At 44.2% G+C, this 14,017-nt stretch overlaps 1 protein-coding gene across 6 annotated transcripts in view; it reads right to left on the reverse strand.

The window, feature by feature from the left end:
* The window catches only part of eps8a (epidermal growth factor receptor pathway substrate 8a), a 43,307-nt gene that overhangs the window by 13,511 nt on the left and 15,779 nt on the right, over positions 1 to 14,017 (reverse strand). For all 6 annotated transcript variants that reach the window (XM_053343983.1, XM_053343980.1, XM_053343982.1 and 3 more), the window contains exons 2-13: positions 12,897 to 12,975; positions 9,598 to 9,659; positions 7,921 to 7,988; positions 6,893 to 7,054; positions 6,661 to 6,810; positions 5,511 to 5,593; positions 5,295 to 5,431; positions 5,080 to 5,153; positions 4,261 to 4,387; positions 1,100 to 1,188; positions 736 to 810; positions 303 to 448 (exon numbers count right to left, since the gene is read on the reverse strand). In XM_053343983.1, coding sequence (XP_053199958.1) covers positions 303 to 448; positions 736 to 810; positions 1,100 to 1,188; positions 4,261 to 4,387; positions 5,080 to 5,153; positions 5,295 to 5,431; positions 5,511 to 5,593; positions 6,661 to 6,810; positions 6,893 to 7,054; positions 7,921 to 7,988; positions 9,598 to 9,659; positions 12,897 to 12,958 — 1,235 coding nt within the window. In that variant the 5' untranslated portion in view covers positions 12,959 to 12,975. The remainder of the gene's footprint in view (positions 1 to 302; positions 449 to 735; positions 811 to 1,099; positions 1,189 to 4,260; positions 4,388 to 5,079; positions 5,154 to 5,294; positions 5,432 to 5,510; positions 5,594 to 6,660; positions 6,811 to 6,892; positions 7,055 to 7,920; positions 7,989 to 9,597; positions 9,660 to 12,896; positions 12,976 to 14,017) is intronic.

Genomic DNA, 14,017 nt, shown 5'->3' on the forward strand with positions numbered 1-14,017 from the left:
CACTACTACTACTACAGTCTACAGTTAGCCAGCTAGCTGAGTTAGCCGCCGAGCTAGCAGCCGAGTTAGCAGCAGAAAGCTCTCAGATGTAGCGACCATGTTTCTGGTAGAGGTGGTGACTTTGATTGACAGGTGACACTTGGTAGGAGGCAAGGCTTCAGCTGACTCGGCGGTCAGCTGATTTTTTTAATCATTCAAATTTGGCAGGGTGGTTAACAACACACTTTTCTGTGGTATGTCAAACTCAGAACACAGACACGCGTCTCTGCTCTGAACAGCTGTGAGTCGGCTCTTCGTCTCACCTGCATTTGGTCCATCCTTCTCCCAGCGTCACCCACAGGTGCCTCTCCTCCGCCGACCCCGTCATGTGAAGGAAGTCGATGGCTTCTCTGGTCAGCAGAGGAACCACAACGCTGCGGGCCAGATCCACTCCGCCGGTCTGGATCACCTGCAGGACACAAGGGACAGGAAGGACAGAAGGACAGGAAGGACAGGAAGGAGAGGAAGGAGAGGAGGGACAGGAAAGAGAGGAGGGACAGGAAGGAGAGGAAGGACACGAGGGACAGGAAGGACAGGAAGGAGAGGAAGGAGAGGAAGGACAGGAAGGACACGAGGGACAGGAAGGACACGAGGGACAGGAAGGAGAAGAGGGAGAGGAAGGAGAATATCCTGCTGTGTTAAATCTGCCGCCGTGTGTTTAAATGTTTTTATGTAAATATAAATCAGCTGACTGACCATCCTGAGAGGGTTGAACAGGAAGTGGACCAACTCCACAGCGCTCGGGTTCTGGATGTGATCCTTCAATTTCCCCTGAAGACAGAAACACGTCAAACATCTGGACATCTAACATCTGGACATCTAACATCTGGACGCATCTAATATCTGGACACATCAAACATCTGGACCTGTCTAACATCCGGACGCCTCTATCATCTGGACCCGTCTAACATCTGGACGTGTCTAACATCTGGACGTGGCTAACATCTGGACCCGTCTAACATCTGGACCTGTCTAACATCCGGACGTGTCTAACATCTGGACCTGTCTAACATCTGGACGTGGCTAACATCTGGACCTGTCTAACATCTGGACGTCTCACCAGCTGATTGAAGGCGTGTTTGAACTTCTGCAGACAGTCGACGAACTCGTCCTCACCGGGCGGTTTGGAGCGCAGAGTGAGAACGCCCTCTAGTGGACATCACAGGAAATAACATTATAATATATGTTATATCACAGAGGGGAAAATAGACAGAGCATCAATAAAAACAACAATAAATAAATATACAAATAATAAAACATAAAAGCAGAAAAGATTCACTGTTAAAGTTATAAATCTGCATTTTTCATAATTTGTTCTTTATTTTTATTCCTTTTCTTTGTCTTTTATTTGTTCTGTTTTATTATCAGCTGCTTTTCTTTAAATCACACCTGCAGCTTTTAATATGTTGTATTTTACTTGATTTTATATACTTTGTTTATATACTGTATTTATTCTATGTTGTAGATTCCTTTACTTTGTCATTATTATTACTATTTTGATAAATATTGCTTTTTAAAATTTTTATTTTCCATCTTATATTATATTAATGTTTCTTTTTTCTTCTTTCTGTATGTGATTTATTTAATTTTAAAACACCTGGAGCTGCTTTTATTGTGTGAACGATGCAAAAAAATAAAAAATAAAGTTATGAATCAAACTGTATAAATTACTTCATAAAGGGTTAAGAGTGAGAGAGGAAAGGTAGAATAAAAATGTAAAAAATTAAGAATACCCAAATAAAATAAAAAGTAATAATAAATAAATAAAATGAAGTCACTACAGAATAAAGTGGGTAAAACATGTGAGGAGTAATAATAATATTAAAATCAGGTAATAAAAATAAAATAAAAATAAAAGTCTACGTAGTAAAAAACAGGTTAAAATATTAAATAAAAGATTAATAAATTAAATTAATTTAAATTAAATGCCAGATTTAAAAGGCGGGTGTTAAATCTGCTTTTATATTACATGAATTAATCTTATTATTATTTTTTTAATTATTGTTTTTGATCCTTTTATTGTGAAGAACTTGGTTTGTGTAATTTAATCACTTTAAGCTTCATGTATTTATAAAAGCAGCTGTTATATATTAAAGTTATTATTAGGTGTAATTACATCATCCCGCCAGCAGAGGGCCTCATAATTAAAGTTATTATTAGGTGTAATTACATCGTCTGGCCAGCAGAGGGCCTCATAATTAAAGTTATTATTAGGTGTAATTACATCATCCCGCCAGCAGAGGGCCTCATGATTAAAGTTATTATTAGGTGTAATTACATCGTCTGGCCAGCAGAGGGCCTCATAATTAAAGTTATTATTAGGTGTAATTACATCATCCCGCCAGCAGAGGGCCTCATGATTAAAGTTATTATTAGGTGTAATTACGTCGTCTGGCCAGCAGAGGGCCTCGTAACTCACTAAACAGCCTGAGGTCATGTGATCGTTACAGCTGGTTTAATATTTAATGAATTTAACTGTTAAACAGAACAAAGTGTGTTTTAGTTTAATGTTTAATTAACAGATGAAGTTTTATTTTAACTTTTATTTCTGGTGTTTGAATCTTTCATCACATTTCTTCTTCTTCTTCTGTGGTTTTACAGTTAAAAGAACTGCAGGATAAAAAGCTGTTGTCTCCTCCTCCTCCTCTCTTCCTTTTTTCTCTTCCTCCTCCTCCTCCTCTCTCCTCTCCTCCTTTCCCCCCATCCTCCTCCTCTCTTCCTTTTTTCTCTTCCTCCTCTCTTCCTTTTTCCTCTTCCTCCTCCACCTCCTCCTCCTCCACCCTTCTCCTCCTCCTCGCTTCCTCTCTTCTCCTCCTTCTCCTCTCTTCCTGTTCTCTTCTCTTCTTCCTCCTCCCTTCCTCTCTTCCTCCTCCTCCTCCCTTCCTCTCTTCTCCTCCTCCTCTCTCTCTCTCTCTCTCTTCTCCCCCTCCCTTCCTTCTTCTCCTCCTCTCATCCTTTTTTCTCTTCCTCCTCTCTCTCCTCCTCTCTCCCTCTACTCCTCCTCCTCTCTCCCTCTACTCCTCCTCCTCCTCCTCCTCCTCCTCCCCCCTTCTCCTCTCTCCTTCTACTCCTCCTCTCTCCCTCTACTCCTCCTCCTCCTCCTCCTCCTCCTCTCTCCCTCTACTCCTCCTCTCTCCCTCTACTCCTCCTCCTCCTCCTCTCTCCCTCTACTCCTACTCCTCCTCCTCCTCCTCCTACTCCTCCTCCTCCTCCTCCTCTCTCCCTCTACTCCTCCTCCTCCTCCTCCTCTCTCCCTCTACTCCTCCTCCTCCTCCTCCTCCTCCTCTCTCCCTCTACTCCTCCTCCTCCTCCTTCTCTCCCTCTACTCCTCCTCCTCCTCCTCCTCTCTCCCTCTATTCCTCCTCCTCTCCTCCCCTCTCTCCCTCCCCCTCCTCCTCCTCCTCCTCCTCCCTACTACTCCCCCCTCCTCCTCTCTTCCTCCTCGTCCTCCTCCTCTCTTCTTCCTCCTCCCTACTACTCCCCCCTCTCTCCCTCCCTACTCCCCCCCTCTCCCTCCCTACTCCCCCCCCTCCTCCTCCTCTCTTCTTCCTCCTCCCTACTACTCCCCCCTCCTCCTCTCTTCCTCCTCCCTACTACTCCCCCCTCCTCCTCTCTTCCTCCTCGTCCTCCTCCTCTCTTCTTCCTCCTCCCTACTACTCCCCCCTCTCTCCCTCCCTACTCCCCCCCTCTCCCTCCCTACTCCCCCCCTCCTCCTCCTCCTCTCTTCTTCCTCCTCCCTACTACTCCCCCCTCCTCCTCTCTTCCTCCTCCCTACTACTCCCCCCTCCTCCTCTCTTCCTCCTCGTCCTCCTCTCCTCCTCTCCTCCTCCCTACTACCCCACCTCCTCCCCCTCTTCCTCCTATTCCTCCTCCTCCTCCTCCTCCTCCCTCCCTCTCCTCCTCCTCCCTACTACTCCCCCCCCCTCTCCCTCCCTACTCCCCCCCCCTCCTCTCCTCCTCCTCCTCTTCCCCCCCACCCTTCTCCTCCTACTCCCCCCCCCTCCTCTCCTCCTCCTCCTCTTCCCCCCCCTCCTCTCCTCCTCCTCCTCTTCCCCCCCACCCCCCTCCTCTCCTCCTCCTCCTCTTCCCCCCCACCCTTCTCCTCCTCCTCCCCTCCCCCCCCCCTCCTCTCCTCCTCCTCTTCCCCCCCCACCCTTCTCCTCCTCCCCCCCCCTCCTCCTCCTCCTCCTCCTCCTCCTACCCTCTCCTCCTCCTCCTCACCTCCTGGACCTTTCTTCTTCCCTTTCTTGGTCTTCTTCCTCTTGCTGAGCTCGTTGAAAGCTTCGGCAGCTTTCTGCAGTTTGGTGACGAAGAACTCGATGTCGTCCAGGATGTGATTCAGGATTTGCTGTTAAAACAAACAGAAGCAGATTTAATGTTTCACCTTCAGCTCGCTGACATTGATTCAGCTGATTAATGATTAAACCTCCTGAGCTAACACAGCAGACGCCCTTCATCTCACTTTTATATAAGCAGATTTCCTCCAAGCTAAAAACACCACGTTCTTCAATCACTGTTTAAATCCTTCGTGTTATTAGTGCTGCTGTGACCCTCACTGACCTGCAGCTGCTCTCAGATCAGCTGCTCTCAGATCAGCTGCTCTCAGACCAGATCAGCAGCTCTCAGATCAGATCAGCTGCTCTCAGATCAGCTGCTCTCAGATCAGATCAGCCATCTCACCACTAGGGTTCGGTAGCTTTCACGTGTTAACCGGTACCAGTACTCAGTGTTCGGTATCGGTACCCAACATAAACATAATTATTAGCACTGTTTCCCACAATGCATCTGTGTAACTTTAGTGCTATTATAGTTTAGTAGATGTAATGTTTATGATATTTCTCATCTAGCGCCCTGCTGGTGAAAGGAGGAACTGCACCTTTAAGCACAGAATATAAATCTCATCTCTCTGCTTTAGCTCGTATTCCGTCTGGATGGGCCGAAGTTCGGCCCTGCTTGATTTGACGTGAATCAGTACTCATAGTATCGATGTAATTCGGTCGGTACTGTTAAAGTACTGAGCTCTGTCCGAACCCGACTCACCACGTCTCGGTCCACGCGGCCGGCCGTCATCTCCAGCGCTCCGTCTTCGTCCAGCAGACGTCGCTGCTTCTCGTCTGAGGACAGAAACACGAAGACAGATTTAATAAAAGCTCGTCTGAAGGTTTGGAGAGAAAGAAGTGAAGCTAGCAGAGAGGAGAGGAGGATCGGTAAAATCAGAGTTCATGTAGTTCCTGATAAACTGTGACATCACTCACAGTCTTGCTGCTCATTGGTCCAGGCCGACCAGGCGGCCGCTCGGCTCTTCACCTCCACCTGATTGGCCGTCGCCGGGGGCTCGGGGGCGGGAGCAGCGGGGGGCGGGGGGATGGCGCCGTCACTCTTCAGGATCATCCTATAGGACGGAGGGACAGAACCGTCAGCCAATCAAACGCTTCGATAAGAACTCAGGCTGCTTGCTGATTGGCTCTTACTTGAGCGTCTCCGGCCTCTTCTTCACTTTCCCGCCTTTGGCATCGATGATGGCGCTGTCGATGTCCGCCTGGATCAGATTCGCCTGGAAGGAAGGAAGGAAGGAAGGAAGGAAGGAAGGAAGGAAGGAAGGGAGCGTTATTAGAGAAGAAAACATTAAATAACAGACTTCCTTTATATCAAACATGAGGCCCGTGGGCCAGAAACGGCCGGCAGAGGGTCCAATCCGCCCCTGTTTACTTCCTGTCTGTCTTTCTTCCTTCCTTCCTTCCCTCCCGTCTTTCTTTCTTCCTTCCTTCCTTCCTTCCCTCCCGTCTTTCTTCCTTCCTTCCTTCCATTCTTCCTTCCTTCCTTCCTTCCATTCTTCCTTCCTTCCCGTCTTTCTTCCATCTTTCCTTTCTTTCTTCCATCTTTCCTTCCTTCCTGTCTTTCTTCCTTCCTTCCTTTCTTCCTGTCTTTCTGTCTTTCTTCCTTCCTTCCATCTTTCTTTCTTTCTTCCTTCCTTCCTTCCTTCCATCTTTCCTTCCTTCCTTCCTTCCTTCCTTCCATTCTTCCTTCCTTCCTTCCTTCCTTCCTTCCATTCTTCCTTCCTTCCTTCCTTCCTTCCTTCCATTCTTCCTTCCTTCCCGTCTTTCTTCCATCTTTCCTTTCTTCCTTCCTTCCTTCCTTCCTTCCTGTCTTTGTTTTTCTTCCTTCCATCTTTCCTTCCTGTCTTCCTTCCTTCTTTCCATCTTCCTTCCATTCTTCCTTCCTTCCTCCTTATTCACATTTAAGAAGCTGAATCAGAGTATGCTGACTTGTTTTGTTAACCCTTTACATTCTGCTCATATTCTGACTCATAATTAGTCTCGACACCATCAGTCATTAATAAATGTTTAATTAATTCTTCAGTTTGATTATTTATCATTATTATTAATATTGTTTTATGGACCAGGAGAACTCATCTTTGATTTGCACAAAAATAAAAAAAATATGCATTTCATTTCTATTTCTGTATATTCATGGTCACATTAACACATTAAAAGTGTGTCTAAAATAAATGTGTATATGGAGTTCTTACAACTCTAAAAAGGTCAAATTTGACCCTGAGCAGAATGTAAGGGTTAGATTATCGATCAGTAACCCGGAGCAACCAATCACAGAGCGGCTCACCTTGATGTCATCACACTGGAACAGGTGGAGGTCGGCTTTGGTCTGACCCGAGTCTTTACACACCAGCGCCAGGATGGAGTCGTAGCTGCAGGCGTTCATCACCGCCTGGCAGTGCTGGATCGTCCCCACCGGGAAGTTCTCCAACTCGTTCTGGAAATAAAAAGCAAACGTCGTCGTCTCGTCCCGCTCGTAACGACGCTAACGACGCTAGCGTTTCCCGTCAGAGTCTCACCTTCATCTCGTGGTCGATGAGGCTGACCGTCTTCTCCTCCACCTGCAGCAGCATCTCCTGAGTCCACACCTTCCCTTTAGCGTCCAGCAGGCGGAGCCGGCGGATCCCGTCGTCCACGGTGATCATCCCGTCTTTACGGTCCAACACGAACGTCGTCAGATGCTGCGAACGACACGAGATCGTAACGAGGGATGAGTCGTTAAAACCGAATAATGTTTGGTGAGGACTAACGTCGACGTCCATGATGTCTTGCTGCAATGAGTCACTGAGCTGGAGTCTCGTCTTCAGGTTCATTAACGAGTTTCAGCCACTAGGAGGAGCTCTAAGCTCTAAGCTTCTTGTGTTGAACCTGAACACTGCTGCTCTCGGCTACTTCAACTCGGTAGTAAGTTAGCCTGCTAGCTAGCTGACTGGTAGTAAGTTAGCCTGCTAGCTGGCTGACTGGTAGTAAGTTAGCCTGCTAGCTGGCTGACTGGTAGTAAGTTAGCCTGCTAGCTAGCTGACTGGTAGTAAGTTAGCCTGCTAGCAGCTGACTGGTAGTAAGTTAGCCTGCTAGCAGCTGACTGGTAGTAAGTTAGCCTGCTAGCAGCTGACTGGTAGTAAGTTAGCCTGCTAGCAGCTGACTGGTAGTAAGTTAGCCTGCTAGCAGCTGACTGGTAGTAAGTTAGCCTGCTAGCAGCCGATAATCAAGTTATTACGTTATTGGCCCGTTTAAAAAAAAAAAAAAAAAAAAAAAAGGTTATATCCAATAAATGAAACTTAAATGTGATATTAGTATATTATTAAGTTATTGGCTCCACTTATGTTTTTACCAGGGCAATAATTTACTTGCTTATTACATTATTGGTTCCGAAATATTTACTTGCTTATTACATTATTGGTTCCGAAATATTATTGCGTTTATCTGCTTATTACATAAAAAAAAAAAAACAGGCTAATGTTGCCATTCTCTAAATATTATTTTAGCGTACGTATCAAATTAATCCGAGTAATTAAATGAATCAGTTAAACATGTTTTCTGGTCTCACCTCCACATGGTACTGCGACGTGTCCGTCAGGCTGTTGATGCTGTTTTTGGTGTAATGTTTTCTTTGTTCTGAAGAAGAAAAGAAAATATTAAATCATTTGGTCTTTACGCTAAAGTCCCACCAGGATGTCGTGTTTGTCCGAAATTACTTAAACATTTTATTTTCACATCCTGGAGGGACTGACGGACTCATCAGGTTTATTATTTCACATGTTTGAGGGGAAACGTTGAGATTCAAAAGGTTTAAAAACACAGCAAACACAGAAAAGGGTCAAAGGTCAAAGGGTCAAAGGTCAAAGGGATCTGACTCAGCAGTTTGTTTCCTAAAGTTACAGCAGCTATAAAATCAGCTCAAAGTCCGACTGAAAGGTTTATAAATGTTTTTGGCACCTCGGAGCCTCCGTACCCGCCGGTAGATTTCAGCAGTTGATTTAAAAAAAAAAAAGAAAAGATATTTCAATGTTTTCATGTTTATAATCAGAGTTCAGTTTTTAAGCTTCCTGTCGTCCTCCCGGCTCAAATTGACCCCGTCTGTTTTAACTGTTCCTTCTTTCCTTCCTTCCTCGCTCCTTTCTTCCCCTCCTCCCTTCTCTCCTTTCCTTCCTTCTTCCCTTCTTTCCTTCCTTCTTCCTCCCTTCCTCCCTCCTTTCTCTCCTCCTTCCTTCCTTCCCCCCTCCTTTCTTTCCTCCTTCCTTCCTTCCTCCCTCCTTTCTTCCCCTCCTCCCTTCTCTCCTTTCCTTCCTTCTTCCTCCCTTCCTCCTTTCTCTCCTCCTTCCTTCCTCCCTTCTTCCCTTGACTCGATATTTAATATCTATCATTCTTTTGTGGTTACACCATTTGACATTTTCAGGAGCATTCAGTCTTTAACTGATTAATTAATTCATCATCTTACCAACATTTATTATCTCTGACTCTTATTGTTCAGATGTTTTAATGTTTCAGAACTCTGATTATAAATGTTTCAGTTGGACTTTGAGTGAAACGGCAGGTGTGGGGGGTTCAGGGGTTTTAGGGGTTTTAGGTTTTTGGGGTTTTAGGGTTTTAGGTTTTTGGGAAATTTAAAAAGTGTTTCAGTTTTTTTTAAACTTACTGAAACTGTGTGTAAAGAAGCTGTGGCTCCATTTATCCGAGGAAACATCTGAGAGACCAAAGTGATGCAGAGTCATTTTATTCATGCGTTCAGGGTCATACTAGTTACACTGGTTCTACTGGTTACACTGGTCTGAAACAGTCAAATTTAATTTTTTTTTTTTTTTGCTGAAAAACTAAAAACATGATGATCAGCTGCAGCTCAGAGAACAGGAAGTACAGCAGAAACCTTTTAAAGAAGAAACAGTGAGTTCATGCAACACACACACACACAGTAACACACACACACAGTAACACACAGTAACACACACACAGTAACACCCACACACACACACACACTTCTCTTGCTAGGTTTGGCAGAAGGCAGGAAGTAGATTTCTTCTGCTCCTGTGAACAGAAACATCATCAAACGCAGCAGCCAATCAGGAGCTAGAGTTTCTCTCCGCTGTGTTAACGTACGGGGGACGAACAGCGTCGACATTAATACCGATAAATTAATACCGATAAATTAATACCGATAAATTAATACCGATAAATTAATACTGATCATTAAATTAACCACGGAGAGGAAACAGAGGAGCAGACTCACCGTACAGAGCTTTGGCACCAGACTTGGCTTTATGTTGGGGAGCTTCAGGCGAGTCCAGACCACTGAAACACATTTAATTAAATTTAAAGAGTTAAAATGTGAAAATAAACGTATGAATAACTTCACACATTCTTTTTTTGTGGACCCAGCATCAAATTTCTGCTTTTAATCCATTTAGAGAGAATATATTAGAGGATTATGGCAAAAATGTCTAAGTGGTGTAACCATGAAAACTTTGTACCAAATAATTCAACTTGCTTAACCCTCCTGTTGTCCTTGAGTCAAGGAAGGAAGGGAGGAAGAAGGAAGGAAAGGAGGGAGGGAGGGAGGAAGGAAGGGAGGGAGGGAGGAAGGAAGGAAAGGAGGGAGGGAGGAAAGGAGGGAGGAAGAAGGAAGGAAAGGAGGGAGGGAGGAAGGAAAGGAGGGAGGAAGAAGGAAGGAAAGGAGGGAGGGAGGAAAGGAGGAAGGAAGAGGGAAGGAAAGGAGGGAGGGAGGAAGGAAGGAAAGGAGGGAGGAAGGAAGGAAAGGAGGAAGGAAGAGGGAAAGAAAGGAGGGAGGAAGGAAATCTCTTATTGATCTTTTTTTAATATATTGATTATATTGAACTGGTCGTAACCTCCATGATGTCTTGCTGCGGAGTTCAGTCTGAATTTAAACCTGATGCTGCTTTTAAATCTAGTTTAACTGATTTATTAATTCATCATCTTACCAACAGGTCTGGAGTTTTACTTTCTGACCTTCAATTAATGTTTCAGTGATTGTTCAGAGTTAAAGGGTTAGGGTCTGTATATCAGCAGGTTGAAGAGCGGCTCGTGTTTGTGAGTTAAAGGATAAAGTTTAAAGTTTTAGAGTTAAAATAAAATAACTTGATTAAATAGTTCAGGAAGCTCGGAGACAGCAGCTCCCTGATTGGCCGATATCTGCTCTTCCTCTTCCTGTTATTCTAACGTCCGCCCACTTCCTGTTCCTCCTGGTCAGCTGACCTCAGACCAGCTCTGACCTCAGACCAGTTCTGACCTCAGACCAGCTCTGACCTCAGACCAGCTGACCTCAGACCAGCTCTGACCTCAGATCAGCTGACCTGGATCAGCTGACCTCAGACCAGCTGACCTCAGACCAGCTCTGACCTGGGACCAGCTCTGACCTGGATCAGCTGACCTCAGACCAGCTGACCTCAGACCAGCTCTGACCTCAGACCAGCTGACCTCAGACCAGCTGACCTGGACCAGCTGACCTCAGACCAGCGCTGACCTCAGACCAGCTGACCTCAGACCAGCTGACCTCAGACCAGCTCTGACCTCAGACCAGCTGACCTCAGACCAGCTGACCTGGACCAGCTGACCTCAGACCAGCGCTGACCTCAGACCAGCGCTGACCTCAGACCAGCTGACCTCAGACCAGCTGACCTCAGACCAGCTGACCTCAGACCAGCGCTGACCTGGGACCAGCTGTAAGCGGATCCCTGGTGAGTAATGGATCTGAGAGACGAGGACAGCAGACGTGACACATTCATCATTATTTAAACAGACTTCACACTTCAGGAGGTCATGTGACACCTCGACGCTGCAGCGGGCGCTCTGATTGGCTCTGATCATGTTAACAGCAAACAGGAAGTCAGACGCCACGATGCCGACCAATCAGACAGCAGCTCATCATTAATTATTAATTAATTTATTAAGAATAAATATTTATACTTTACTGTAGTACTGTTAGAGGTACTACATCACTATAATACTGCAGTACTTTTACTGTAATACTGCATACTACATCACTATAATACTGCAGTACTTTTACTGTAATACTGCATACTACATCACTATAATACTGCAGTACTTTTACTGTAATACTGCATACTACATCACTATAATACTGCAGTACTTTTACTGTAATACTGCATACTACATCACTATAATACTGCAGTACTTTTACTGTAATACTGCATACTACATCACTATAATACTGCAGTACTTTTACTGTAATACTGCATACTACATCACTATAATACTGCAGTACTTTTACTGTAATACTGCATACTACATCACTATAATACTGCAGTACTTTTACTGTAATACTGCATACTACATCACTATAATACTACAGTACTTTTACTGTAATACTGCATACTACATCACTATAATACTGCAGTACTTTTACTATAATACTGCATACTACATCACTATAATACTGCAGTACTTTTACTGTAATACTGCATACTACATCACTATAATACTGCAGTACTTTTACTGTAATACTGCATACTACATCACTATAATACTGCAGTACTTTTACTGTAATACTGCATACTACATCACTATAATACTGCAGTACTTTTACTGTAATACTGCATACTACATCACTATAATACTGCAGTACTTTTACTGTAATACTGCAGTACTTTTACTGTAATACTGCATACTACATCACTATAATACTGCAGTACTTTTACTGTAATACTGCATACTACATCACTATAATACTGCAGTACTTTTACTGTAATACTGCATACTACATCACTATAATACTGCAGTACTGATATGTTTCTATATTACAGGTATAATAATAAGCTGTGATGCGTTCAATGACCTGAATCAGAGTATTTGGGTTTTTGCAGTTCCAGGGTCAGGGCTGGTTCCAGGTCTCGGTTCACTGACCTGATGTTAAATTAGCTCCAGTGATTAAATAAGCGGATCAATTAGTGGCAGCGAGGTCGAAGCTCAGGTTTCACTCGGCTCCACATTTACTTCTGTTTCACTTTAACATGCAGCTCAACAGTTCTTAGAAAGACACGCAGACGCCATGTTGGTCTTTCTCTCAAGGGTTCTTTAAAAAATGAAAGTTTAATCTGAACCTACAGCAAACATCCCATAATATGTTAAATGTCCCTTTAAAAGGAGACACGACTTTCACTTAATTTCCTCATTAACTCAAAATATGTGATAAATCCATTAAATGATGAGGTTAAGGGTTTATTAAAGGTTAAGGGTTTATTAAAGGTTAAGGGTTTATTAAGGTTAAGGGATTCTGGTTCAGTATTGATTACCTGTATGTTTAAGGTGGTTTTAAATATTATTAAAAAATAGTTTAACCTAAATGAAATGAAAACTTTCAATTAAAATGCAGATTGAGAATTTAAGTTGAAGTAGTTTTAAATCCACTTAATTTAAGTAGTATAAATACATGAGTTCAGGTTTAATGTGATTCTTGTTCAGTATTAAAAGTGATTTAATTTGAGTTAAGTTAATAGTTTAATATTAATGAGTTTTATAGGATTTAAAGGAGAATAAGAATGAGACACTGACTTCTGGTCGTCGTAGGAACTGAAGATGCCCGAGGCGAGAGACGGAGGTTCATACCCGTTCATCCTGCTTCAGGGAGGAGCTGGAGACAAAGAGAGAAAGAGACAGACATCAGCTGGAGACACAGAGACAAGAAGACAAACATCAGCTGGAGACAAAGAGACAAACATCAGCTGGAGACAAAAAGACAAAGAGACAGACATCAGCTGGAGACAAACATCAGCTGGAGACACAGAGACAAACATCAGCTGGAGACAAACATCAGCTGGAGACACAGAGACAAAGAGACAAACATCAGCTGGAGACACAGAGACAAACATCAGCTGGAGACAAAGAGACAAACATCAGCTGGAGACACAGAGACAAACATCAGCTGGAGACACAGAGACAAACATCAGCTGGAGACACAGAGACAAACATCAGCTGGAGACACAGAGACAAACATCAGCTGGAGACACAGAGACAAACATCAGCTGGAGACAAAGAGACAAACATCAGCTGGAGACAAACATCAGCTGGAGACAAAGAGACAAACATCAGCTGGAGACACAGAGACAAACATCAGCTGGAGACAAACATCAGCTGGAGACACAGAGACAAAGAGACAAACATCAGCTGGAGACACAGAGACAAACATCAGCTGGAGACAAAGAGACAAACATCAGCTGGAGACACAGAGACAAACATCAGCTGGAGACACAGAGACAAACATCAGCTGGAGACACAGAGACAAACATCAGCTGGAGACAAAGAGACAAACATCAGCTGGAGACAAACATCAGCTGGAGACAAAGAGACAAACATCAGCTGGAGACACAGAGACACACATCAGCTGGAGACACAGAGACAAACATCAGCTGGAGACAAAGAGACAAACATCAGCTGGAGACAAAGAGACAAACATCAGCTGGAGACACAGAGACAAACATCAGCTGGAGACACAGAGACAAACATCAGCTGGAGACACAGAGACAAACATCAGCTGGAGACACAGAGACAAACATCAGCTGGAGACACAGAGACAAACATCAGCTGGAGACACAGAGACAAACATCAGCTGGAGACACACATCAGCTGGAGACACACATCAGCTGGAGACACACATCAGCTGGAGACAAAGAGAC

The sequence above is a fragment of the Scomber japonicus genome, chromosome 23 (genome assembly GCF_027409825.1).
Source record: "Scomber japonicus isolate fScoJap1 chromosome 23, fScoJap1.pri, whole genome shotgun sequence".
Classification (NCBI taxonomy): domain Eukaryota; kingdom Metazoa; phylum Chordata; class Actinopteri; order Scombriformes; family Scombridae; genus Scomber; species Scomber japonicus.